At 62.0% G+C, this 26,433-nt stretch overlaps 1 protein-coding gene across 1 annotated transcript in view; it reads left to right on the top strand.

The window, feature by feature from the left end:
• The window catches only part of LOC132085785 (cyclic AMP-dependent transcription factor ATF-7-like), a 42,802-nt gene that overhangs the window by 13,740 nt on the left and 2,629 nt on the right, over positions 1 to 26,433 (top strand). The window contains exons 3-11 of the mRNA XM_059491230.1: positions 16,524 to 16,620; positions 17,311 to 17,429; positions 21,317 to 21,487; positions 21,924 to 22,087; positions 22,870 to 22,969; positions 23,164 to 23,292; positions 23,719 to 23,862; positions 25,238 to 25,435; positions 25,688 to 25,796. Coding sequence (XP_059347213.1) covers positions 16,524 to 16,620; positions 17,311 to 17,429; positions 21,317 to 21,487; positions 21,924 to 22,087; positions 22,870 to 22,969; positions 23,164 to 23,292; positions 23,719 to 23,862; positions 25,238 to 25,435; positions 25,688 to 25,796 — 1,231 coding nt within the window. The remainder of the gene's footprint in view (positions 1 to 16,523; positions 16,621 to 17,310; positions 17,430 to 21,316; positions 21,488 to 21,923; positions 22,088 to 22,869; positions 22,970 to 23,163; positions 23,293 to 23,718; positions 23,863 to 25,237; positions 25,436 to 25,687; positions 25,797 to 26,433) is intronic.

The following is a 26,433-nucleotide window of genomic DNA, read 5'->3' as shown; positions in this document are numbered from 1 at the left end:
ATATGGAATATACTGAATGTATGGAATATGCTGAATATACAGAATACACTGAATATATTGGATATATGGAATATATTGAAAATACCGAATATATTGACTATATTGAATATACAGAATATACTGAATATATAGAATATACTGAATATATGGAATATACTGGATATATGGAATATACTGAATATACTAAATATATTGAATATACTGTATATACTGAATATATTGAATATACTGTATATACTGAATATACTGAATATATTGAATATACAGAATATACTGAATATACTAAATATATTGAATATACAGAATATACCAAATGTATAGAATATACAGAATATACCGAATATACTGAATATATTGAATATACTGAATATATTGAATATACTGAGTATACAGAATATGCAGAATATACTGAATATCCTGAGCAGGGAGCACGGCTTCCCCAGCCCTGCCCTCCACAGCGTTTCCCTTTGCAGGGCACACAAATCATCCTGCAGCCCCAATTGCAGAGCTCCAGTTATCCAGGCCATTTCCTCAGACAGTAGTTTGCTTTTTAAACCCCCCTTAATTTGCCAATTTATTCCCCCAAACCCTTGCTCGGAGGTGCTGCTTTGTGCAGCGTCCAGGAAACGCCGAGCCCAGAACTTTTCACCAGGCCAGAAAATGATTTTTTATTTTTTTCCCCTCTCCCTTCTTGCCGGTTTATTGTATCCTCTTATCTTGTCATATAATAGAAATAATGTTTATGGCGTGGAGCCTCGGCATCGCTTGGCATTTAACCAAGCTCAAAAGCAGTTTATTGCTTTGTATACTCTGCTGCCATGGCCATTATCCCTTAAATCTCTATTGCCCGGTAATGGATGGGGCCCGGGCTGCTGCTGCCATTGCCTGGGCTGGGCTGAGGGGCTGCGCGGCCCAGAACGTGTGGGTTATTTCCTTTATGGGGTCTGGAGAGGGGACAGCATCCCAAACTGTGTGGGTCGTTCCCTTTGTGGGGTCTGGAGAGGAGAGAGCAGCCCAAAACGTGTGGGTCGTTCCCTTTGTGGGGTCTGGAGAGGGGCAGAGGGGCTGTGCAGCCCAAAACGTGTGGGTTATTTCCTTTATGGGGTCTGGAGAGGGGAGAACATCCCAAACTGTGTGGGTCGTTCCCTTTGTGGGGTCTGCAGAGGGGAGAGCAGCCCAGAACGTGTGGGTTATTCCTTTTGTGGGGTCTGGAGAGGGGCAGAGCCGCTGCACAGCCCGAAACATGTGGGTTATTTCCTGTACGGGGTCTGGAGAGGGGAGAACAGCCCAAAACGTGTGGGTTATTCCTTTTGTGGGGTCTGGAGAGGGGACAACATCCCAAACTGTGTGGATCGTTCCCTTTATCGGGTCTGAGAGGGGAGAGCAGCCCAGACCGTGAGGGTTATTCCCTTTATGGGGTCTGAGAGGGGAGAGCCCAGACCGTGAGCGTTGTCCCCTTTATTCACCCCTGAATTTTGGGGCCTGACAGGGGAGAGCAGCCCTTTCCCCTTGCCAGGCAGCGGGGAGCTCACCCTGGCACTGCTGTGGGGTGGCACCGTGCCCCCCGGCCTTGGCTGCTCCGGGCTGTCCTGTGTGGGGTGTCCAGTTTGGGGTGTCCTGTGTGGGATTCCAAGTGTGGGATTCCCAGTTTGAGGTTCCCAGTGTGGGGTGTCCAGTTCGGAGTTCCCAGTGTGGGGTTTCCAACTTGGGGTTCCCAGTTTGGCGTTCCCAGTGTGGGGTTCCCAGTTTGGCATTCCCGGTTTGGCGTTCCAAGTTTGGGGTGTCCGGTTTGGGGTTTCCAGTTTGGCGTTCCAGGTTTGGTGTTCCCAGTTTGGGGTGTCCGGTTTGGAGTTTCCAGTTTGGCGTTTCCAGTTTGGGATTCCCAGTTTGGGGTTTTCAGTTTGGCGTTCCCAGTTTGGCGTTCCCAGTTTGGGGTTCCCAGTGTGGAGTTTCCAGTTTGAGAGTTCCAGTGTGGGACCTGCAGTGTGCAGACTGGGAGCGGCTCCTGTGGCAGCAGCTGCAGGCCCTGCACGGTGGCAGCAGCTGCATTGAGCTGCAGGGGTGGGAGCTGCAGGAGCTGCAGGCCCTGCACGGTGGCAGCTGCTGCATCCCTGCAGGGCAGCGGGGCGGCTGCAGGAGCTCCGGAGGCGCTCCTGGCAGGAGAAGCAGGAATTGGCTGAATTTGGGCCGTATCTCGGGGCTGCCAGCACAGCCCGGCCGGCTCCCCCGCCTCTCGCCCAAGGTGTTTTTGGAGGTGGGCAGGGGGAAGGCTAATTTTGAATAATAATAAGCTTGGGAAGGCATCTGAAACCAGTAAACGTTTATTTTTTACACTCCTATAACTTAAAAACGGCCAAACCAATTTAAACCAAATTGGATAATAAAAAATATTGCTCCTAGGCTGAGCCCCTGTTTGCCAAGTTCCAGCCTAGAATGAATTTTTATGGCCAAATTATAAACCCCCTAGAAATGAAGGTTTAAAATGGAAATGTTGACAGACCTTTAACTACAAAAGCGCCGTAATAGAACTTCTTTTTTTCTAAAATGGCCGGTTTAAAATATAATTAAGACTTAAATATTATTTAATAGCAGCATTTCCTGTAAGTTAAAATCTTTATCATTCCTCTGGCCGGGATTCCTTGGCACTTCTTGGAAGCGTTTCTGTGGCGGGAGCGCGGGCGGGACACGGCCCCGGGTGGCACGGGGAGGGCTGGGGCTGGGCATGGGGCTGGGCATGGGGCTGGGGCTGGGCATGGGGCAATGGGGCTGGACACAACAGTGGGGCTGGACACAACAGTGGGGCTGGGCATGGGGCTGGGCATGGGGCTGGGGCTGGGCAATGGGGCTGGGCATGGGGCTGGGCAATGGGGCTGGGCATGGGGCTGGGGCTGGGCAATGGGGCTGGGCATGGGGCTGGGACTGGGCAATGGGGCTGGGGCTGGACATGGGGCTGGGGCTGGGCAATGGGGCTGGGCATGGGGCTGGGACTGGACAATGGGGCTGGGCAATGGGGCTGGGCATGGGGCTGGGACTGGACAATGGGGCTGGGTTGGGCAGTGGGGCTGGGCAGTGGGGCTGGGGCTGGGCATGGGGCTGGACACAACAGTGGGGCTGGACAGTTGGGCCAGGCAGTGTCCTGAATTCTGGCTGGACACTGGGGCTGGACATGGGGCTGGACATGGGGCCGGGCAGTGTCCCAAATTCCGTCCCGGAGCCGGGGCCAGCCCCGGTTTCCTGAGGCTCCGAGGGGCACCAGCCCCGGATCGTGCCCTGGGAGAGTCCCCAGCCCTGCCGGGCTCCTGGGAACACCGGGGTGAGCCGGGAGTGTGCTGGGAACGCGTTTGGGAATGAGTTTGGGAATGTGCTGGGAACGAGCCGGGAATGTGCTGGGAATGAGTTTGGGAATGAGTTTGGGAACGAGCCGGGATGAGGCTGGAGCTCGCTGCGGTGCCGCAGTGTCCTTGCAGGGAAGGATTTCTGCTGCAGAGCCCGGCCAGGCTTCTGCCTGCTCCCTTCTGAGGGGTGCACGGCCCGGGGTGGCACTGGCTTCAGGGTGACATTGAGCAGGTTGGTGACACTGACCCAGGGTGGCACTGGCCCGGGGTGGCACTGGGTTCAGGGTGACATTGAGCGGGTTGGCACTGGGTTCAGGTTGGCACTGGGTTCAGGTTGGCACTGGCCCCAGGTGACACTGGCCCCAGGTGGCTCAGCCCGGTTTGGGCTGAGCCAGGCTCAGCATTCCTGCTGCTCCTGGGCTCAGGGGGAGCACAGAGCTGCTCTGAACCAAAGCCGGAGCCTGCGCCCGGCTCAGAGCTGGGCCTGGGCTGGGTTTCTCTCGGGAGCTGCAAATCCTGCGTGCTGTTTGTCCCCAAAACCCTCGGAAATGGGGCTGTGGCTGCCTGGCCGGGCAGGGAGGGTCTCGGAGCGCAGCCGGAGCTGCCGAGCCCTCGGCTCTGAGCTTTTCCTCCCCCTCGCCAGCCCTGGGTGTTTTCCTGGCAAGTGCAATATTTCCCGGCGTTAAACCCAGCGTTTTGGAGTCAAGGCTGTTTGGTTTCGAAGCCTGCTGCTCTGAGACAACCGTAAATCCTTTTTATTTTACTGTGAGAACAAATCACCGATTGCTGGGAGCAGCAGCAGCGCTGACAAAGAGCTCGTTATCGGCATCGCGGATATCCCGGCATCAGCAGGGCTGGCGCTGGGGGGACAGGATTTATCCAGCCTCAAAAACCTGCCGGGTTCGCAGGATTTTCTGTAAACTCCGTGTCCAAAGCCCAGCCAAGCTGTCACTTCGCGGTTTAAAGCCCAGTCTGAGGGAGGAATGGGGAATTTGCCGGGGCTCTGTCCCTTCCCCGGGGCTCTGTCCCTTCCCCGGGGCTCGGTTCCTTCCCCGCGGTGGTTCCGCGGCTGCAGGAGGGACCGGCGGCTTTTCCCGTGCCCTGCTGTTACTGAAACACCCAAACGATCGGCGCTGGGCTCCCGAGCCGCTGCCCCGCTCGCCGCCAGCCCCAAATCCGCTCTTTTTTCTCCCAAGGACGCTTTGTTGGCTGCGGAGGCCGCTCCGCCCCTCTGCGGCAGCCGCGGGATCCATGCGGCAGCGGGAGCGCTGGGGACACTGGGGACACTGGGGATACTGGGGGACACTGGGGATACTGGGGACACTGGGGGACACTGGGGATACTGGGGACACTGGGGATACTGGGGACACTGGGGGACACTGGGGATACTGGGGACACTGGGGATACTGGGGATACTGGGGACACTGGGGATACTGGGGGACACTGGGGATACTGGGGGACACTGGGGATACTGGGGGACACTGGGGATACTGGGGACACTGGGGATACTGGGGATACTGGGGACACTGGGGATACTGGGGGACACTGGGGATACTGGGGGACACTGGGGGCACTGGGAGCACTGGGGACACGGGGGGACACTGGGAGTACTGGGGATACTGGGGGACACTGGGAACACTGGGGGACACTGGGGACACTGGGGGATACTGGGGGACACTGGGAACACTGGGGATACTGGGGACACTGGGAGCGCTGGGGATACTGGGGACACTGGAGACACTGGGGATACTGGGGGACACTGGGGACACTGGGAACACTGGGGATACTGGGGATACTGGGGACACTGGGAGTACTGGGGGACACTGGGGACACTGGGAGTACTGGGGGACACTGGGAGCACTGGGGACACTGGGATTACTGGGAGTACTGGGAGCACCGGAGTGCAGGCAGACAGGACATGGCGTGTCCTGAGCACCAGGGTGCAGAACTGTCGGCACAGGGTGAAAAAGCCCCTTGAATTCCTGTGTTTCTACAGAAACACGTGGGGCTTTCACTCGGGTGGTTTTTACTTTCTGGGGTTTTTATTGCTGACGTTGTCGCCCTCAGTTTCTTGCTGCTGTGTGTGAGAGCTTTTCTTGAGGTTGGGTTTGGGGTCAGTAAAGGAGATTTGGGGTCCGTAAAGGGGTTCAGGGTCCATAAAGGGGGTTCTAGGTCCAAGAAGGGGGTTTGGGGTCAGTAAAGGGCTTTAGGATCCACAAAGGGGGTTCGGGGTCCATAAAGCGCTTTAGGATCCGTAAATGGGGCTGAAGTGCGGCAGGAGCGGGGCGGGCGCTCGGGGCTGGCTCCGCGTCCTCCCGTCCGCACAAAGGGCTGTGCATGGGGGGCTCAGCAGAGGAACCAAACCCACATTTGGGGTTTTTCCTGAAGGCCAGAGTCCGGGCCGGGCTCCAGCGCTGCCCCGGGCTGGGCTTTGGCCCTCAGTGCTGCCCAGAGCCCCAAGCCCAGTGCCGCTCTAACAAACACCTGCTTGATGCCGGAGCCCCGATCCTGCCCAGAGCCCCGATCCTGCCCAAAGCCCTGATCCTGCCCAGAGCCCCAAGCCCAGCGCCGCTCTAACAAACACCTGCTTGATGCCGGAGCCCCGATCCTGCCCAGAGCCCCGATCCTGCCCAGAGCCCCGAGCCCCAGCGCCACTTTAGCGCCGACACCTGCTTGATGCTGCAGCCCCGATCCTGCCCCGATCCTGCCCAAAGCCCTGATCCTGCCCAGAGCCCGAGCCCCAGCGCCACTTTAGCACCGACACCTGCTCGATGCTGCAGCCCCGATCCTGCCCAGAGCCCCGAGCCCCAGCGCCGCTCTAACAAAGACCTGCTCGATGCTCCAGCACTGATCCTGCCCAAAGCCCGAGCCCCAGCGCCACTTTAGCACCGACACCTGCTCGATGCTGCAGCCCCGATCCTGCCCAAAGCCCTGATCCTGCCCAGAGCCCGAGCCCCAGCGCCACTTTAGCACCGACACCTGCTTGATGCTGCAGCGCCGCGGCCGCCCTGCCCGCGCCCGGCCCAGCTGCTCCGCTCGAGCGGTTTTCTTTTTTTTTAATTTTTATATGCCGGATTAAAACAATAAAAACATTACAGTCCTAAAATCCCCGCAGGGAATAGAGATGCAGACAATAAAGATTTGTGCGAGAGGAGCTGGGCTGGGCTGGGCTGGGCTGGTTTTGTGGCAGTGCACAAGGAGCCGGGAGGGGATTGGGGTGTTTTTCCTGGGGGTATTTGTAAAAGGGAATGTCTGCAAGGGTTTGGGGTTTGGGGTGTTTGTCCTGGGGGTGTTTGTGAGCCGGAATGTCTGCAGGCAGGGAGGGTTTGGTGGTCACCAGAGCATCCCCCGGCTACAGACAAGGGGACAGAGCCAGGTCTCAACCCCCTCGTTTGGGGAATGAAGCCGCATCCCGGCTTGGTTGGAGGGAATGAGGAGGGAATGAGGCCCCAGCCAGGCTTGCTTGGAGGGCAGCGCTGCTGCGGTGGCTCCGCGAGCGCTTTTCCCTCCCCGTCCCTTTTGTTGTGCGGCTCCGGCCCTTCCAGAGAGCCTGCGGAGTCACCCGGAGGTGATCCCGGTGCCGGCAATTCGGGAATGAGCCTTTCCCGGTGCCGGCAATTCGGGGTGAGCCTTTCCCGGTGCCGGCAATTCGGGAATGAGCCTTTCCCGGTGCCGGCAATTCGGGGTGAGCCTTTCCCTGCAGTGCTGGGAATTCAGGGTGAGCCTTTCCCTGTGTCCTGCAGCGCCGGGAATTTGGTAATTCGGTTTATCCCAGTGCCCTGCAGTGCTCAGAATTCAGGAATGAGCCTTTCCCGATGCCCTGCAGTGCCCAGGGCTCAGCCCTGAGCTCTCCCTGCCCTGCAGCACCCCTGCAGTTCCTCCTGCCCAGCCTGGGTGTCAGAGCTCCCATCCGCCGAGCTCCAGAGCGCAGTTGCAGCGCTCCCTGCCCAGCCCGGGTGTGCAGCTCCCATCCCAGCACAATTCCAGCGCTCCCTGCCCAGCCTGGGTGTGTGCAGCTCCCATCCCAGCACAATTCCAGCGCTCCCTACCCAGCCCGGGTGTGCAGCTCCCATCCCAGCACAGTTGCAGCGCTCCCTGCCCAGCCTGGGTGTCAGAGCTCCCATCCCAGCACAGTTGCAGCGCTCCCTGCCCAGCCTGGGTGTGCAGCTCCCATCCCAGCACAGTTGCAGCGCTCCCTGCCCAGCCCGGGTGTGCAGCTCCCATCCCAGCACAATTCCAGCGCTCCCTGCCCAGCCTGGGTGTGTGCAGCTCCCATCCCAGCGCAGTTGCAGCGCTGCCGAGCGCAGTTGCAGCGCTCCTGCGAGGTTTCGCTGCCTGCAGCCCGAGCGGGGGCAGCGGGAGCGGCTCGGGCTCCCCAGGGGTGGCTCTGCTGACCTTGGCTTTGTGTTTCCGCACGGCTGCACCGGCGGCTCCTCGCCGTGGCTGCGGGGGAAGCTGCGGGGAGGGTTCGGGGCTGTGTCTGCGGCAGGAGGGAGGGCTTGGGGCGGCCGGGACGTGACTGGGGAGCCGAGAGCAGCCGGGAGGGAATGGGAATGGGAATGGTGCGGGATCGGGTCGGGGTTTGCTGAAACAAGCAATTGTGGGCTCAGCCCTCCTGGTGGGGGAATGGAGAAAGGCAAGGGAAGCCGGGAACACGCAGCACCTCCTGAAAACAGACAGTTTTGGGGAATAAAGAGGGGCTGGGAGCTGCAGGATGGAGGCAGGCACGGGAGGGTGCCGGAGGAACCGTGAATCTGCGGGGAGAGGAGGTCACCGAGAGCCCCGAAAGGCAAGGAAAACCTGGAACACCCAGCGCCTCCTGAGCACAGACGGTTTTGGGGAATAAAGAGGGGTCGGGGAGCTGAACCGTAGATCTGTGGGGAGAGGAGGCCACCGAGAGCCCCGAAAGGCAAGGAAAACGTGAGCCCTGGCCGGGAACACCCAGCACCTCCTGGAAACAAACAGTTTTGGGGAATAAAGAGGGGTCGGGAGCTGCAGGATGGAGCCGTGTGCCGGGATAAACCGTAAATCTGCGGGGAGAGGAGGTCACCGAGAGCCTCATCAGGGAGGCAGCAGCAGCTCCGCGGTAATGGCCCATAAATCCCCGCTCCGCAGAACAGGTGGCTCCTCCGAGAGGCACAGGAGCGAGCGCCGGGGTTTGATGCTGCTGCTGCTGCTCTGCTGCTGCTGCCCATCTCCTTTCTAAAGCGTTAATTACCGCAGCGCTGAGCTCCGGGCCGGGAATGCGGCGGGATGGGAACAGCGGCAGGGAGGGGAGCTGCGGGATGGCCAGAACAGCCAGGAAAAGGCACAAAAACGAGGGTTTGTACAGGAACAGAGGCACAAAAACGAGATTTTATACAAGAATGGAGGCACAACATGGGTTTTCATACAGGAATGGAGGCACAAAAATGAGGTTTATACAGGAATGGAGGCACAAAAATGAGGTTATATACAGGAGTTGAGGCACAAAAACGAGGGTTTATACAGGAATGGAGGCACAAAAGTGAGGTTTGTACAGGAATGGAGGCACAAAAGTGAGGTTTGTACAGGAATGGAGGCGCAGAAGTGAGGTTTGTACAGGAATGGAAACTCCTTTAGAGGGGACAAACCCCGAAGCCCTGAGTGACTGGAATTCTCTTTGTGTCTGACCCGCTGCCCTTCCCAGGCAGCTGCTGCTGTGCTGCAGCTTCCCCAGGAGATAAATCCCCACACAAATCCCCGCACAAACCCTTTCCAGGCCATAAAGCCATCAGCAGCGGCGGCTGCGCGCCGTGAATGGGTGGGCGCATTCCCAATGTCGCTCTCAATTGAAGGAAATCGCCATCGCAGGGCCTGGAAAGCCGAACGGGGCCGGGCGTGCTCCGGGTGCTCGGGGAGAGTGCCAAGGTCGGGGCTGAGCCACGGCGGTGCTCGGGCACGGCCGGGCCCGCGGAGCCCACGTTTGGGTCAGGGGCTCCTTTGGGGTCATGGAGCCCGGTTTGGGTTAGGGGTTGGTTTGGGTTAGGGGCTCGTTTGGGGTCATGGAGCCCACATTTGGGTTAGGGGTTGTTTGGGTTAGGGGTTGTTTTGGGGCCATGGCATTTGGGTTAGGGGTTGTTTTGGGGTCGCAGAGCCCACATTTGGGTCAGGGTTTGTCTGGGTTAGGGTTTGTTTGGCTTAGGGTTTGTTTTGGCGTCGTCATTTGGGTTAAAATTCATTTTGGGGTCGTGGAGCCGACGCTTGGGGAAGGGGCCGTGAGTGCCTTTGTTACCGGGCCGTGACAAAGTTCCCTTTGTTCCCCGCCTGGTTCCGCGCGCGGCCCCGCAGCCGCCGGGGCGCTGGGGGTCCGAGCCCCCTCCCCGGGGCCCTCCGCACCCACCCGGGGATCCACGGCTCCCCCGAGGTCGCCCGGGGCCTCCCCGGTGCCGGCGCTCCCCGCGGCCCCGCCATTCACACCCGAGCGGCTCCCGGGGGAGCGGGCCCGGCTCAGCCCGGCTCAGCCCGGTGCGCACGGGCCCGCTCCCCCGGCTCGGGGCTGCCGTAATTAACAACCGGCGGTTAATCTGTTAATCACCGCGCTCGGGCGGACGGGAGAGCGGCGCCTCAGAGCGCTCCGCCGGGCTCGGGCAGCGCGGCGTGCCCGCGGGGTTTGGGGTACAAAAAAACCCCAGTCCTGAAGGGTTTTGGGGATTTAAAAAATCCTATCGCGCGGGGTTTTGGGGTACAAAAATCCCCAATCGCGAAGGGTTTTGGGGATTTAAAAAATCCCATCGCGCGGGGTTTGGGTGTACAAAAAACCCCAATCCCGAAGGGTTTTGGGGGTACAAAAAAACCCAATCCGTGAGGTTTGGGGGATTTAAAAACCCCAATGCGTGAGGTTTTAGGAATCCAAAAATCCCCATCCCGCGGGGATTTGGGGATTTAAAATAACCCATCCAGTGGGGTTTTGGGGATCCGCTCCGTGGGGCCAGCTGTGCCCAGCTGTGCCCAGCTGTGCCCAGGTGTGCGAACCACGGCGCTGCTCCTGCCCAGGTGCTCCCCAGCCCAGCCCGCCCATCCGCTCCTCCCCAAAGCCCGGAGGTTCCCTGGGTTTGGTGTGAGGGGTCCCTCGGCATCGCCCCGTGCCCCGTCCCGGCTCCGCTCCCTGCGCCCGGCTCTGCCCGGGGCGATCCCGCTGAAATTCAGGGGGAGAATGAGAAGGGAGAAGGGCGCGGGGTGCGGAGCGGGCGGAGGATTTCGCCCCGGCCGTCCTTGGCTCCTCACGCACCGCGCCAGATGCTTCCTCCCCCTGCCCAACACCTGCATCCAGGAGGGGGCCGTGCCGGAGGAGCCCTTGGGGATGAGCGAAGCCATAGAAATGTAAATTAAATTATTTACCTCCTCCCCGCTAAACGCTCTGCCCTTCTGGCCAAGGAGGATGGCGGTGGGATGGGGTGGGCTCCGGAACCCGCTCGGCTCTTTGTGTGAAATTGCGGGGAACTTTGGGCAGTAACCTACCGAAAAAAGGAAAAAAAAAAATATTTGAACAAACAGGGGAAAAAAGGGGGAAAATCTCAATTGTGGTGCTTTGCACAATGCTCCGTGGGGCTGCTGGGCCGGGGATTCCTCACCCAGCGCTGCCCACAGCGTGATTATTATTGTTATTCCTCTCTTTTTTTTTCCGCACAAGGAAGGACCCGGCATCAATCACGGGGCAGGAGGGAGCAGCGTTTTAAAGGGAAAGGCAGAGACACAGCAGCGTCCCTGGAGCCGCCAGAGCCAAAATCGCCATCTCAGGGTTTAAATCTCGCTGCGGTTTTAGCTGGGGGCAGCTGCAGGGTGGGAATGGCTCCAAATGCACCCCGGGAGCTGCTGGAGCCTTCCCGCTCTCCATGGACCCGGCTCTTCCTCCCTTTCTGCTCCCCATGGACCCGGCTCTTCCTCCCTTTCCGCTCTCCATGGACCCGGCTCTTCCTCCCTTCCATGGCCCCGGCTCTTCCTCCCCTCCCGCTCTCCATGGACCTGGCTCTTCCTCCCTTTCTGCTCCCCATGGACCCGGCTCTTCCTCCCCTCCCGCTCTCCATGGACCCGGCTCTTCCTCCCTTTCTGCTCCCCATGGACCCGGCTCTTCCTCCCTTCCATGGCCCCGGCTCTTCCTCCCCTCCCGCTTTTCCCTGGAAAAACGCGGCCCCGCCGTGGAGCCCGAGCTCTCCCCGCGCCTTTCCCGGCCTGGTTTTCCTTCCTGAGCTGCTCCTTCCTCCCTCCTCCTCCTCCTGCTCCTCCATCCCCCGGCAGCACCGGGATCGGAGCCGCTTCCCGTCCCTGCTCCGGCCGTGGGGAGCGGCCCCGAGCACCCCCGGCCCCCAAAATCGGAGCCTCTGTGGGCGGCGGCACGGGTCCGGTTGGAAAAGGCAGACGGACAGACGGCTCCGTTTGTCCTTGTGAGGTTGGGTCCCTTTGGAAGAGGCAGACGGACAGACGGCTCCGTTTGTCCGTGCGGGGCTGGGCTGTACCGTGCCGAGCGTGTGCGCGGCGCTGGCCCCGCACCGACACCTCCTTCCCTCCGGTGGAACGGGGCTCGGTGACTGCCGTGCTCCTTCCCTCCGGTGGAACGGGGCTCGGTCATTGCCGTGCTCCTTCCCTCCGGTGGAACGGGGCTCGGTCATTGCCGTGCTCCTTCCCTCCGGTGGAACGAGGCTCGGGGATTGCCGCTGTCCCCCCTGCCGTGAATCACCGAGATTGGGGCACTTGGGGCACATTAGTGAATTAATTCATTAATCCGCGCGGCCGGGGAGGAGGGAATTACCGGGCATTGCTCAGATGGGAGATGGGAGATGGAGCCGGGGTCACGGCACACCCGGGACTGTCATCCTGGCCACGGCACACCCGGGACAGCCACGCGGGGTCACAGCACACCCGGGACAGCCACGCGGGGCCCCCTTGCCCATGGGGTCACCCTGACCCCACCGTGCGCCCGGAATGGCAATGAGCAGGAGCGTCTGTGCAGCCCCGAGCGCAGAGGGTGGCGGCGTTTCCAGGCGGTGACTTTGAGCTCAGCCCGCGCTCGCCCTGCATCGTTTCCCTCCCGCTCCGCAGTGCAGTCTCCGCTGCCGCTGCTGCCCGCCGTCCCTCCGTGCTCGGGTGGCTCAGGGCCGTGTCCCCAAGGGCTCGGCGGCCCCAGCGCTGTCACCAGGGTGGCCCCGGGGCTGTGAGCACAGTGGCTCCAGCCCTGTCACCACGGTAGTGGCCCCAGCCCTGTCACCAGGGTGGCTTCAGCCCTATGGCCGCGGTGGCTCCAGCGCTGTCTCCACAGTGGCCCCAGCCCTGTCACCAGGGTGGTGGCCCCAGCCGTGTCACCATGGCAGCCCCATCCCCGTGGCCGGGGTGGCTTCAGTGTTGTCACCAGGGTGGCCCCAGTGCTGTCACCATGGCAGTGTCACCCTGTCACCCATGCCCGTGGCCAGGGTGGCTCCAGCGCCGAGTCACGCTCGGAGCAGGGCTCGGCCTCCCCGCGCCGCTGACAGCTCGTTAATTAATCCCGTTAATTCCGCCCTGAGCGGCCCCGCAGCTCCCTGGCCCTGCCGAGCCCGGTACCGCCGGGTTCCACCGGGAACTGCGGCCCGGTACCGCCGGGTTCCACCGGGAATTGCGGCCCTGGATCCGCTCGGAGCGGGCCCGGCGAGGCCAAGCCCTGCCCCGGCTCCCCCATGCCCCGGTGCCCCGCACAGCCCCGGCTCTCGGAAGGCAGGAAGGCCCCGAGCAGCCGAGCGAGCCCTTGTCGCTCGTGTCGCGCTCGTTAAACGGCGGCGCAAATCCCTCCCGCATTGTGCTACACACGGCTCGGCCCGGCTCGGCCCGGCTCGGGACCAGCGCGTCCATCCCGGAGCTGTCACAGCCCGGGGGCGCCGCGGGTTCGTCCCGCCCGGCCCGGCCCGGTTCCGTCCATTTTCCGTGCGGAAAACGCCGAATTTGGGGCTGCAGGAAAGCCCGAGGGCCGCTGGCAGCGCTCGCCCTGCTGCTGTCCCTCGCCCCAAAGACTTTACAGCCAACATCTTCTTTTTAATTCCGACACCCGCAAAATAGCAGCTGAAATAACCCTGCTGCATGTCAGCTGCTGATGGAAGGAGATTAAATATTAAAGCCAGCGCTGTGGCTTTAACTCATTCCATTTTTTTCCCCTCGTTCCCCCCCTGCTCTCCCCCTCTCTGTGTAAAATGACATGATTTAGAGCCCGAGCGCCAGACTCAGCCTCTGGCGTTGGGCGTTTGGAAATGCGTGCGGGAAGATATATTGTGTCTGTGAGCATTTCTGCGCAGGGAAGGAGAGAGCTCCCGAGCTGCGAGCCCACATAAAGATGTTAAATAGAGCTGTAACACGCGCCCGGCGCACCCAAAGTGCCGGGGAAAAAAAAAAAAAATTAGGGAAAAAAAAAAAAATCCGGCAATGAAGGAAAATGAAAGATTAAAATAAACCTGGCGTTGGCGAGGCCGGGCTGGGGCTGCTGGGGGAGACACAACCCCGCGCTGCGCCTCCCGCGCTTCCCTCCCTGGCCCGAAAATCACATTTATTCAGCGCAAAGCGGAGCGGCAGAATTGGGGATTTTCTTCTTTTTCATTTCCCCCCGCCCCCGGCTCAGGTGCTCGGGTTTCCGAGGCCGCCCGCCCGCTCAGTATTCAAATATTCATCCCAGCCCCGCACAAAAGCCGGGTTCATTTCCCTCCCTTCGCCCCGTCCCAGCCAAATTCCATAAAACCGGGGGATTTTGGGGCCAAAACCACGGAGAAACGTGGGTGTCCCTTCCCCTGCAGGGCCCCTCGGCAGGGCGATTCCCGAGTTCCCGAATTACTGAATTCTGGAATAATTCCCGCATCCCCCCTCTCCTGCTCCTTTGTTCGGAGGTTTCGGGGATCCGTGAAATCTGCTCGGACAAAAAGCGTTTGTGGGAGGCTGGGGCAGAGCAGCGGGGAGGGAAAACAAGCCCAGATCAGGCAGATTTTGGCCGAGCTGCCGAGAATTTGATTCGGGGTTTATTTAGGGTTGGGTTACGGAACAGAGCCAGGGGAGATGGAGGGGCTCTGAGCCTGGCAAAAACCTCCTGGCGCTTCTGCCACCAGCTCCGATTTCTCTGAATCTGAGCCCAAATCGCGGGCGGCCGGCAGAGCACCTGGAGAGCTCCGGAGGACGCGCGGTGTGCGTGTGTGTGACCCCTTGTCCTTGAGCTTGGGGACAGGGGCTGGGCCCAGGGCTGGCTGTCCCCACGGTCTGGGTGTCCCCAAGGGCTGGGTGTCCCCAGGTATGGGTGTCCCCACGGTCTGGGTGTCCCCAAGGGCTGGGTGTCCCCAGGTCTGGGTGTCCCCAGGTCTGGGTGTCCCCAAGGGCTGGGTGTCCCCAAAGTCTGGGTGTCCCCAAGGTCTGGGTGTCCCATGCCATCAAGGAATTGTCCTCTGCCATTGAGGGATTGTCCCCTCCTATCGAGGGGCAGAATTGTCCCCTGCCATTGAGGGGCAGGATTGTTCCCTGTCACCGAGGGATTGTCCCCTGCCATCGAGGGACAGGATTGTCCCGTGCAACCAATGGATTGTCCCCTGTCACCGAGGGATTGTCCCCCCTGTGCTCAGCTCAAAACCCAGATTTATTTGCTCAGAGCCATAAATAAAGCCATGGACAGGCCCGCGGTGGGTGTCCCCGTGGGGCAGCCCCCCAGGAGCAGGTGGCTCTGGGTGGGACTGGGATGCCTGGGAGGGAGGGAAGGGGAAAGGGAGGAATGTGCTGCTGCTTTGTTGCTGCTCTGCTGCTGCTCTGCTGCTGCTTTGCTGCTGCTTTGCTGCTGCTGCTCTGCTGCTGCTGCTCTGCTGCTGCACGTTTGTTTGCTGCACGTTTGTTGCGGTGCGCGGGGCGCTGCGGAGCGCGGAGGGCGCGTTGGCTTTGTCGCAGTCTGTTCGGAGAGCTGCAATCCATCCTGCGCCTTACGGGGCTGCGCTTTAACCCCGTCCGCGCCGAGCTCCCCTGCTCAGCCTTTGTCTGCCTCTGCAGCCCCACAGCCGGCCCCACAGCCGGCCCCACAGCCGGCCCCACAGCCGGCCCCACAGCCTGCCCCACAGCCGGGCCCAGAGCCGGGCCCAGAGCCTGCCCCACAGCCAGCCCCACAGCCGGGCCCAGAGCCGGCCCCACAGCCGGCCCCAGAGCCTGCCCCACAGCCAGCCCCACAGCCGGCCCCACAGCCGGCCCCAGAGCCGGCCCCACAGCCGGCCCCACAGCCGGCCCCACAGCCGGCCCCACAGCCAGCCCCACAGCCGGCCCCACAGCCGGCCCCACAGCCGGGCCCAGAGCCGGGCCCAGAGCCGGCCACAGAGCCGGGCCCAGAGCCTGCCCCACAGCCGGCCCCACAGCCGGCCCCACAGCCTGCCCCACAGCCAGCCCCACAGCCGGCCCCACAGCCGGCCCCACAGCCGGACCACAGCCAGCCCCACAGCCGGCCCCAGAGCCGGCCCCAGAGCCGGCCCCAGAGCCAGCCCCACAGCCGGGCCCAGAGCCGGGCCCAGAGCCGGGCCCAGAGCCGGCCCCACAGCCGGACCACAGCCTGCCCCACAGCCAGCCCCACAGCCGGCCCCACAGCCAGCCCCACAGCGCTCCATGGGGTTTTGCCCTCCCTGAAGATGGGGTCCATCCTGCAGCTCCCCCCGGCGTTGGGGTTCGGGTGGGGGCACATGCTGCCCCGCCCTCACTCCATAAAACCTCAGGAGCTGAACCTGCAGGCAGGGCCCGGCTCTGCCCTCACCCCATGCAGGAAAAGTTGCCCAAATTGCGCCAAATTCGCCTCTTCCTCAGCCAGCAACAGAGTGGGCATTTTGGAGTTCAGAATTTGCTTGCATTTACCCCTAACCCTTACCCTGCTCCCACAGCCTGTCCCCTTCTGTCCCCTTGTCCCACCCCCTGTCCCCCTCTGTCCCTTCTCCCACAGCCCCAGATCCCCCCTCCATTGTCTCCAGCCCCTCTCCCCCTCCATAGGACGAGCCCATGACCCCGAGCATTCATTGCCCATTCTGTGCCCATACCCCGAGCATTGATCGCCCGCCCTGTGCCCGTCCTGTGCCCATACCCCGAGCGTTTATCGCCGCCCTGTGCCCGTCCTGTGCCCATACCCCGAGCGCTGATCGCCCGTCCTGTGCCCGTCCTGTGCCCATACCCCGAGCATTGATCGCCCGCCCTGTGCCCGTTCCCTTGCAGAGGTTCACCAACGAGGACCACCTGGCCGTGCACAAGCACAAGCACGAGCTGACGCTCAAGTTCGGCCCCGCTCGCACCGACTCCGTCATCATCGCAGGTACGGCGGGCTGGGCGCCAGGCACAGCTGCGCCCCATAAACCCCTGATCTGCATTTCATCAGCCTTCCACGTTTTTCCTTTATTTTTTATGGTGGTATCAGGTTTTGTGGGGTTTGGGTTGGTTTTTTTTTTTTTAATTTTTTTTTTAAGTTCTCGCCGTTTTTTATTAAAGGCTGGAGGATTTATGGCCAGAAGGGCTTTCACGTCTCTGCGTGTGCTTTGAGCACGATGAGCCAGCCCTGACAGAGCAGCTTCCCCTCTCAGCCCAGGTGTCAGTTTTCCCTGAGCTTTTAGGAACCTGCAGTTAATAAATTAAATAAATAAAATAAATTAGAGCCCCACGAGCTCTGCAGAGCCCCAGCCAGAGCTCCCACAGCCTCTGTAAAATGGGGGAACCCAAACCCCACAAATCTCAGAGCAGAGAGACCCCAGGGTCCCTCCTGTCCCTCTGTGTCCCTGCTGGGTGACAGAGGGGACACCCTGGAGGGGTTTTGGGGAAAACAAAACAAAACAAAACTAAACACCAGAGAAACAAACCCAGCTCACAATGACTGTCCCCGTTCCGGAGTGTCACTGGCTGTCCCCGGGGTGACACCCACGGTGCCGGGGCTCCCATTGAGGGACTGGGGTGGTAAAATGGGGATTTTTGGTTTTGCTCTCCCTGACCAATTCCCGGTGTTCCGACCCAGATCAGACCCCGACCCCGACGCGGTTCCTGAAGAACTGTGAGGAGGTGGGGCTGTTCAACGAGCTGGCCAGCTCCTTCGAGCACGAGTTCAAGAAAGCGGCCGAGGATGACGAGAAAAAGGCAAGAGGGGCACTGGGGGCACTGGGAGGGACTGGGGGCACTGGAGGGACTGGGGGCACTGGGAGCACTGGGAGGGACTGGGGGCACTGGGAGGGACTGGGAGCACTGGGAGCACTGGGAGCACTGGGAGCACTGGGGGCACTGGGAGCACTGGGAGGGACTGGGGGCACTGGGAGGGACTGGGAGGGACTGGGGGCACTGGGAGGGACTGGGAGCACTGGGAGCACTGGGAGGGACTGGGGGCACTGGGAGCACTGGGAGGGACTGGGGGCACTGGGAGCACTGGGAGGGACTGGGGGCACTGAGAGCACTGGGAGGGACTGGGGGCACTGGGAGCACTGGAGGGACTGGGGGCACTGGGAGCGCTGGAGGGACTGGGAGCACTGGGAGGGACTGGGAGCACTGGGAGGTACTGGGGGGCACTGGGGGCACTGGGAGCACTGGGGGCACTGGGAGCACTGGGGGCACTGGGAGGTACTGGGGGGCACTGGGGGGCACTGGGGGCACTGGGAGCACTGGGAGCACTGGGAGGGACTGGGAGCACTGGGAGGGACTGGGGCGGCTCCTGTGCGAGGCACGGCCCTGGCGGGATCTGCTGCCGTGTGGGGCCTTGTTGGTGTCACTCGGGTGACTTTGGCGCCGTTCCCACCGATCCTGGCCTGCCGAGAGCTGATTTAATGGCTTATTATTCCTTTGGCTTTGCACTTCGGAAAAAGGGGGGAAATAGAGAGGGGGAGAGCCCAAAACACCTGACAGGGAAGGAACTGCAGAAACAGAGAGGGGGGATATCCAAAATAATGACAGGGAAGGAGCTGCAGAAATGGAGAGGGGGAGTACCCATAATAACGACAGGGAAGGAGCTGCAGAAATGGAGAGGGGGAGTACCCATAATAACGACAGGGAAGGAGCTGCAGGGCCCGGGTTGGGAGCAGAACGCCCTCGGGGCCGAGGCCCGGCGGGATGGCGCCTTGGAGGGGCTGGCATGGATGGGATGGGGGCACCGGGGCTCCGTCGCAGCTCGGTGGGAAGGAGCAGATTCGCTAACAAAGAGCTCCGCGCTCCGCCAGCGCCATCGATCCCGGCTGCCCCCGCAGCCCGGCGAGCGCCGGCGGCTGAAGGACGCGGGGATCTCATCAGAAAGCAGCTAATTAAGGACATTTGCAGCCCCCGCCCCGCCCGCCGGCCGGGCGGGAGCGGCAGCAGATGCGTGCCGGGCGCGCAGCCTGGCACATACATTTACTAAATTGATGTATGGCCGCGCATACGCTCGCAGTCAGCGGCGCTGCTCGGAAATAAACTGCGGGAGCCGAGCCGCGTAAATCTTGCCGAGATGGGGAACGGAGGAATTCAGAATTAAAACTGAAACCTGCCTTCCCAGCCGCTCCCCCCGCTCGCCAATAACAGGCTCTTTAAACCGAAATTGATCTCTCTCATTGGTATGCGGCTGCGGCAAAGGCTCCTGCCCTTTGTTCTGGAGCGGGGAAGGGAGGCAGGAACAGGCAGGGAATGGGGACAGGGATGGAGGGCAGGAACACCTGGGGATGGGGGGCAGGAACAGGCGGGGATGGGGGGCAGGAACAGCCCAGGATGGGGGGCAGAAATGGGCAGAGATGGGGGGCAGGAACAGGCGGGGATGGGGGGCAGGAACAGCCCAGGATGGGGGGCAGGAACGGGCAGGGATGGGGGGCAGGAACAGGCAGAGATGGGGGGCAGGAACAGGCAGAGATGGGGGGCAGGAACAGGCAGAGATGGGGGGCAGGAACAGCCCAGGATGGGGGGCAGAAACAGGCAGGGATGGGGGGCAGGAACAGGCAGGGATGGGGGGCAGGAACGGGCAGGGATGGGGGGCAGGAACAGGCAGAGATGGGGGGCAGGAACAGCCCAGGATGGGGGGCAGGAACAGCCCAGGATGGGGGGCAGGAACAGGCGGGGATCAACCTAAACACTCCTGAGAAACGATTCCGAACTATTCCCCGCACGGAGCTGGGGTTTTAGGGAGGGGTTGTCCCTGCCCAGGCCCTGTCCGGCCAGGCCAGTGGTGGCTCCGGGGCCGGGCCGCGCTCCCCGCGTCCATCCCGGTTCGTGCTTGCCCTCCCCTTGCGCGGCGGTGCCGCTCCAGCGCCGCTGATCGAACCGCGGGCGCGGCGGGCGCGTCCCCGGGGAGCGGCTCGAGCGAGGCTGGGCGTCAGTCCCGGCTCTGTGTGATCCCCCGGGCGGGCCGGGAAACGCGAACTGCTGCACCTGCGGCGGGGCTGGGCTCTGAAAGGGCAGGAAAAACATGGTTGTAAGGGCAGGTAAATGGGTATAAGGGCAGGTGAATGCGTATAAGGGCAGGCAGTTTGGTTATTGCTGCACCTACCGCGGGCAGAACCGCCCAGGGGAGCTGCCCAGGGGACTGGAGCTGTGTCCTCTGTGAAATACCCCAAAAGGAGGGGCTGGAGCTCTAAAATAGCCCAAACCAAGGGGCTGGAGCTGTGTCCCCCCCTAAAACACCCCAAAATGAGGGGCTGGATGGATGATGGATGGATGGATGGATGGATGGATGGATGGATGGATGGACGGACGGATGGATGGAGCAGGGATGGAGGGATGGATGGATGGATGGATGGATGGATGGATGGATGGATGGATGGATGGATGGAGCAGGGATGGAGGGAGGGAGGGAGGGATGGATGGATGATGGATGGATGGATGATGGATGGATGGATGGATGGATGGATGGATGGATGGACGGATGGAGCAGGGATGGAGGGAGGGAGGGAGGGATGGATGGATGGATGGATGGATGGATGGATGGACGGATGGAGCAGGGATGGAGGGAGGGATGGATGGATGGATGGACAGACAGACAGACGGACAGGGAGCAGGCAGGGGCGGAGCACAGGCTGGACAAAGCCAGGGCTGCTTTAGGGACAGTTTCCCCTGCCCGGGCAGGAGCAGGGCCCAGGTGATTTGCCAGCCCTGGAGCAGCATCCCTGCCCTGCCACGGCCTCCCTGCAGGTCTGGGACCCCGAATTCAGCTGAGCCCTGGCCCTGGTGTCCCCTGCACGTCCCTGGCTGGTTCCTCCGGGCCACGTGGCTCTGCTGGATCCCAGGGTGGTGGCAAGGGGCCAACTCCAGGCATATGGTTGGGTTTTATTTTAATGGGGCGCTCATAGATATTTAATAACTTGCATGGCCCTTTGTTTGCTTTTGATAATCGGGTAATAAAATAATTCAGGCTGATTTATACAATGTTTTACAGCTGTTGTGTGAGTGAAAGCGCCTCCTGTAACTCACAGGCGTTTGGCTGGGGTGCCTGTTCTCCTTCGCAGGGCCCTTTTCATGCTGAAAATCCCCATAACAGCCCGTGGGGCAGTGCTGTCTGTCACGGGGCCCCACACGGTGCTGCCATCGGGGGCTGCTGGGGCTGCAGCTCCCTCTGGGCCGGGCTGGAGCCGCCCCACGCGCTCACAGGGGCTGCTGCAGTGCAAATAAATAACAATTGTAATAATAATAATGATGATGATAATGATAATAAATGGGCAAGGCTGGGGGCCTGAGCCTCCAACTCGGGGAGCAGAGAGCGTTTCGCAGGCAGTGCGAATTGGGGGCTCCTTCCTGGGTGTCTGTCCTTCCAGGGTGTCTGTCTGTCCTCCCAGAGCTGTCTGTCCCTCCCAGAGCTGTCTGTCCTTACAGAGCTGTCTGTCCGTCCCAGGCTGTCGCTCCCAGGCTGTCTGTCCCTGCCAAGCTGTCCCTCCCCAGGCTGTCTGCCCTAGATCTGTCTGTCTGTCGCTCCCAGTCTGTCTGTCTGCCCTAGATCTGTCTGTCTGTCGCTCCCAGTCTGTCTGTCTGCCCTAGATCTGTCTGTCTGTCGCTGCCAGTCTGACCATCCCTCCTCCCCGCAGGGCTCGGGCGCCCTGGACATGTCGCTGCCCTCCACGCCGGACGTGCGGATCAAGGAGGAGGAGCCGCTGGACGTGGACTCGTCCCCGCCCGAGAGCCCCGCGGCGGCGCGGCCCCGCTCGCCCCAGCGGGACCGGGACAGGGACCGGGACAGGGACAGGGACAGGGACAAGGTGCGGCTGTGCCCTGGGAACCCGGCTGGGCTCCTCAGGGCCGGATTTGGGCTTTTCTGGGGCCTGAGTTGGGCCTCTGAAGGGACAGAGGGGCTGGAGATTCACCCCTTCCTAAAGCACCCCAAATGGAGGGGCTGGAGCTCCTAAAACGTCCTGAATAGTGAGGGGCTGGAACTTCTAAAACATCCTGAATACTGGGGGGCTGAAACTTCATCTCCATCCCAAACACCCCAAATGGAGGGGCTTGAGCTTCTAAAACATCCTGAATGGAGGGGCTGGAGTTTCAGCTCCCTCCCAAACACGCCGAGTCCAGTGGCTGGAGCTTCGCGCCCCTCACCGTGTGGGTGATGCATTCCCCTGGGTTTCTGTGATGGGGGTTTCTGGAGGCTGAGGATCTGGCATTGAGCAGCCCCTGTTTGTGCTCTCTGCCCCCCAGGCGGGCCCCCCCAAGGCCGTGGTCCTGTCCACCCCCACGCCCACCATCGTGCGGCCGGGCTCGCTGCCGCTGCACCTGGGCTACGACAGCCTGCACGCCGCGGCCACGCTGCCCTCGCCAACCTCGGTCATCACGCAGGCACCGCCCGCCAGCCGGCACCTGGGGTGAGTGTCCAGGGCATTCTGACAGACTGACAGACTGACTGACTGACTGACAGACTGACTGACTGACACAGCTGGGTGAGTACGGGCACCGCCCGCCAGCCGGCACCTGGGGTGAGTGTCCAGGGGATTCTGACAGACTGACAGACTGACATACTGACAGACTGACAGACACAGCTGGGTGAGTACGGGCACCGCCTGCCAGCCGGCACCACGGGTGAGTGTCCAGGGCATTCTGACAGACTGACTGACAGACTGACTGACTGACAGACTGACTGACTGACAGACAGACTGACAGACACAGCTGGGTGAGTACGGGCACCGCCCGCCAGCCGGCACCTCGGGTGAGTATGGGCAGGGATTGTGACTGACAGACAGACAGACAGACTGACAGACAGCTGGGTGAGTATGGCAGGGAGAGATCCAGGGGCAGGAATTCCATCCGGGAATTCCCTGGGAGCCAGGGGGAGCTGCCACAGTGGGGCTGCTGGGCTGGCACAGCTGGCACGGCTGGCACAGCTGGCACGGCTGGCGCTGCCATGGCCCAGGCAGTGGTGCAGGGCTGCTGTTGTGTTTTGCAGCTCTCCCAGGGCAGTTTTGCAGAGCTGCTGCTGTTGTGTTTTGCAGTGGTGCAGAGCTGCTGCTGTTGTGTTTTGCAGCTTTCATAGGGCAGTGGTGCAGTGGTGCAGTGGTGCAGGGTTATTTTGCGGCTCTCCCAGGGCAGTTTTTCAGGGCTGTTGTTGTGTTTTGCAGTTTTGCAGGGCTGCTGTCATTGTGTTTTCCAGCTCTCCCAGCTCCTCCCTCCCTCTCGTCGTGCAGCTCGCCAACGGCCAGACCGTGCCCGTGCTGCCCGGGCCCCCCGTGCAGATGCCGTCTGTCATCTCGGTGAGAGAACCTTCCAGAACCTGCCCTGTGCTCCGTGCTGGGTGATTGTGGCACTCGGGGTGGCAGGGGCTGAGCAGGACTGGCAGCCCTGCCCTGTGCTCCGTGCTGGGTGATTGTGGCACTCTGTCAGGGTTGGCAGCCCTGCCCTGTCAGGAGCTGCTCCGGTGCCAATGCCTCTGTCCCGCTGCCCGCAGCTGGCCCGGCCCGTGGCCATGGTGCCCAACATCCCTGGCATCCCCGGGCCCCCCGGCAGCAGCAGCAGCAGCAGCAGCAGCGGGTCCCTGTCGCCCTCAGCACTCCCGGTGCACTCGGAAGCCAAACTGGTGAGTGGTGGCACTGTCAGGGGGTCCCCAGGCTCCAGCAGCTCCTGGCTGGGGCAGCTCCCCTGCCCAGGGAGGGGACTGGGCGCCGTTGTCACCATTGTCACCCCTGGGTCCCTCAGGGGCTGCTCCCCTCCCCACAGAGCCAGGGAGGGGATTGGGCGCCATCGTCACTGGGCACCCCTGGGTCGCTCTGCACCCTCAGATCCCGCTGTGGGCACTCGGGGACACCTGGGCCCTGCAGCCTGCCCGGCCCCTGGGCAGGGCTGGGCTGGGCACTGCCCGCTGGGCTGGACTGGACACAGCTGGTGGCCGTGTCCAGCGGGGTGGCTGCAGGGTGGCTGCAGGGTGGCTGCAGGGTGGCTGCAGTGTGGCAGGGGCTGCCGGGGCCCTGGCAGCTCCTCTGATGTCCCTTTGTGCCCCTCCCAGAGGCTGAAGGCCAGCCTGGCAGCCTCCTCCTCGCTGAACGGCAGCAGCCTGGCCGTGGGCTCGGCCAGCACCCTGGTGACCGCGCGGCCGGAGCAGAGCCAGGGGGGACAGCACCCCGACACGCCGTCCCCGGCCCAGCCACAGGTGTGTGTGTGTGTGTGTGTGTGTGTGTGTGTGTGCTGCTGCGGCTGCTGGTAATGCTGCACTGGAGCTGCAGCTGGGGCTGCCCTGGGGCTGCTCCTGCTGCACTGGGGCTCCCAGGCCTTGGCAAGGAGCACAAACCCTCCCAGCGCCCCCCCCACACTGCAGAAGGGGTTAAACCCTGTCCGTTCCAGGGCTGCTCAGCACTGAGGCACCCCCAGCGCACCAGGCAGGGGCTCCAGCCCTGCTTCACCTGCCTGGCAGCCCCGGCGTGGGCTGGCAAGGAGCATTTCCCCTCCTGTCCCTGCCCAATCCGGGTTAAACGCTCCCCGCTCGGGCAATCAGCCGGGCTGGCTCTGCAGCAGCTCCATCAGCGTGGCCACCTGCTCGCTCAGCGGCTGTGCAGGGTTTGATCTCCAAACGCTGCACTGGGGCTGGGCCGGCCCCTCATTGTGTGGGGCTGGAGCTGCTCTGCTGCCAGCCCTGGCTGCTCTCCCTTTTTCTCCCCAATAAAACCAAGGCCCTACAAACCCTCCCGTTCCCTGTCGCCTCCCAGGGCTTGTTTGGCTGCAGGTTTTGAGGGGAAAATTAATTTTTAAAGCAAATTGCATTCTTGAAAGCCGGGATTATCTGGTGCCCTGAGCAGTGGCCGTGCCTGGCAGTGGCAGCAGGACCGAGCTCCGCTCACTCTGCGCTGCCAGCGCCGTGTCCTGCCTGTCCCAGAGCCGCTGCTGAGCCTGTCCCTGTCCCTGTCCCTGTCCCTGTCCCCTGTCCCTGTCCCTGTCCCCGCAGGTGTCCCCGGTGCAGCCCACACCCATCTCTCCCTGTCGCTGTCCCCAGGTGTGCCCATCTCTCCCTGTCCCCAGGTGTGCCCATGTCCCTGTCCCCAGGTGTGCCCATGTCCATGTCCCTATCCCCAGGTGTGCCCATGTCCCTGTCGCTGTCCCCAGGTGTGCCATGTCGCTGTCCCCAGGTGTGCCCATGTCCCTGTCGCTGTCCCCAGGTGTGCCATGTCGCTGTCCCCAGGTGTGCCATGTCCCTGTCCCTATCCCCAGGTGTGCCCATCTCTCCCTGTCCCCAGGTGTGCCCATGTCGCTGTCCCCAGGTGTGCCATGTCCCTGTCCCCAGGTGTGCCCATGTCCCTGTCCCCAGGTGTGCCCATGTCCCTGTCCCTGTCCCCAGGTGTGCCATGTCCCTGTCGCCAGGTGTGCCCATGTCCCTGTCACTGTCCCCAGGTGTGCCACGTCCCTGTCCCTGTCCCCAGGTGTGCCCATGTCCCTGTCGCTGTCCCCAGGTGTGCCCATGTCCCTGTCCCTGTCCCCAGGTGTGCCACGTCCCTGTCCCCAGGTGTGCCATGTCCCTGTCGCTGTCCCCGCAGGTGTCCCCGGCCCAGCCCACGCCCAGCTCCGGGGGCCGGCGCCGGCGCGCGGCTGACGAGGACCCGGACGAGCGCCGGCAGCGCTTCCTGGAGCGGAACCGCGCGGCCGCCTCGCGCTGCCGGCAGAAACGCAAGCTCTGGGTGTCCTCGCTGGAGAAGAAAGCCGAGGAGCTCACCAGCCAGAACATCCAGCTCAGCGTGAGTGTGGCACGGGCTGGCACAGTCCTGGTGCAGCCCTGGTGTGGCCCTGGCATGGCCCTGGGTTTTTTGGAAGCTCCGAGGAGTTTTTGGGACGCTCTGAGGGGTTTTTGGGACACTGAGGGTTTTGGGGAAGCTCTGAAGGTTTTTGGGAAGCTCTGAGGGGTTTTTGGGACACTCTGAGGGTTTTTGTGACACCGAGGGTTTTGGGACGCTCTGCGGAGTGACTCAGGTGTGCCTGTGTCCCCTCAGAACGAGGTGACGCTGCTCAGGAACGAGGTGGCGCAGCTGAAGCAGCTGCTGCTGGCCCACAAGGACTGTCCCGTCACGGCCCTGCAGAAGAAGAGCCAGGGCTACCTGGGTGAGTGATGGCACACGTGGGCCGGGCTGGGCTGGGCGGGAGGGGACTGTCCCCTCAGGCCGTGCCTGTCACCCCCTGTCACCTCTGTGCCCCCGCTGTCCCTCGGGGTCCCTGCAGGGCAGGGCTGGCACAGCGCAGCGCCAGCAGGGAGTGCAGAGCGCCCGGGCCGGGCCCAGGACACCCCAACATCCCCTCGGAGCCCCCCAGGACATTCCTGCCCATGCCACTGAGGGGCATCCCCGAGTGTCCCTGTGACCTTGGGGTGGCACCTGCTGGCACGAGGGCAGTGCCAGGGCAGGGTGGGTGTCCCCGTGCACCCCTGTGCCCCCAGGGCAGGGTCCCTGTGCCCCCCATGTCCCTTGGAAATTCCAAATTTGCTGCCCCACGCCAAGGCCAGACCCCCCCCATGACATCCTGGAGCTCCATTGCTCATTCTTTGCCATTCCCTCGGCTTGGCAGTTAAACCAAAAAAAAAAAAAAAGGAAAAGGCTGGGTTTTATCTCCTTTTCTTCCCATAATTTTCTTTTTTTAATGCTGGCTGTTTCATTATCACCGAGCCGGGAGCTGGCGGGATCTGGGTCCTGCTGCCCTGCCTGCAGTGCAGTTCAGGCTGCTGAGAGGCTTTGGGAGGACGCTG

The sequence above is a fragment of the Ammospiza nelsoni genome, chromosome 32, assembly GCF_027579445.1.
Source record: "Ammospiza nelsoni isolate bAmmNel1 chromosome 32, bAmmNel1.pri, whole genome shotgun sequence".
Lineage (NCBI taxonomy): Eukaryota > Metazoa > Chordata > Aves > Passeriformes > Passerellidae > Ammospiza > Ammospiza nelsoni.
This window is presented reverse-complemented; position numbering and strand designations above follow the sequence as displayed.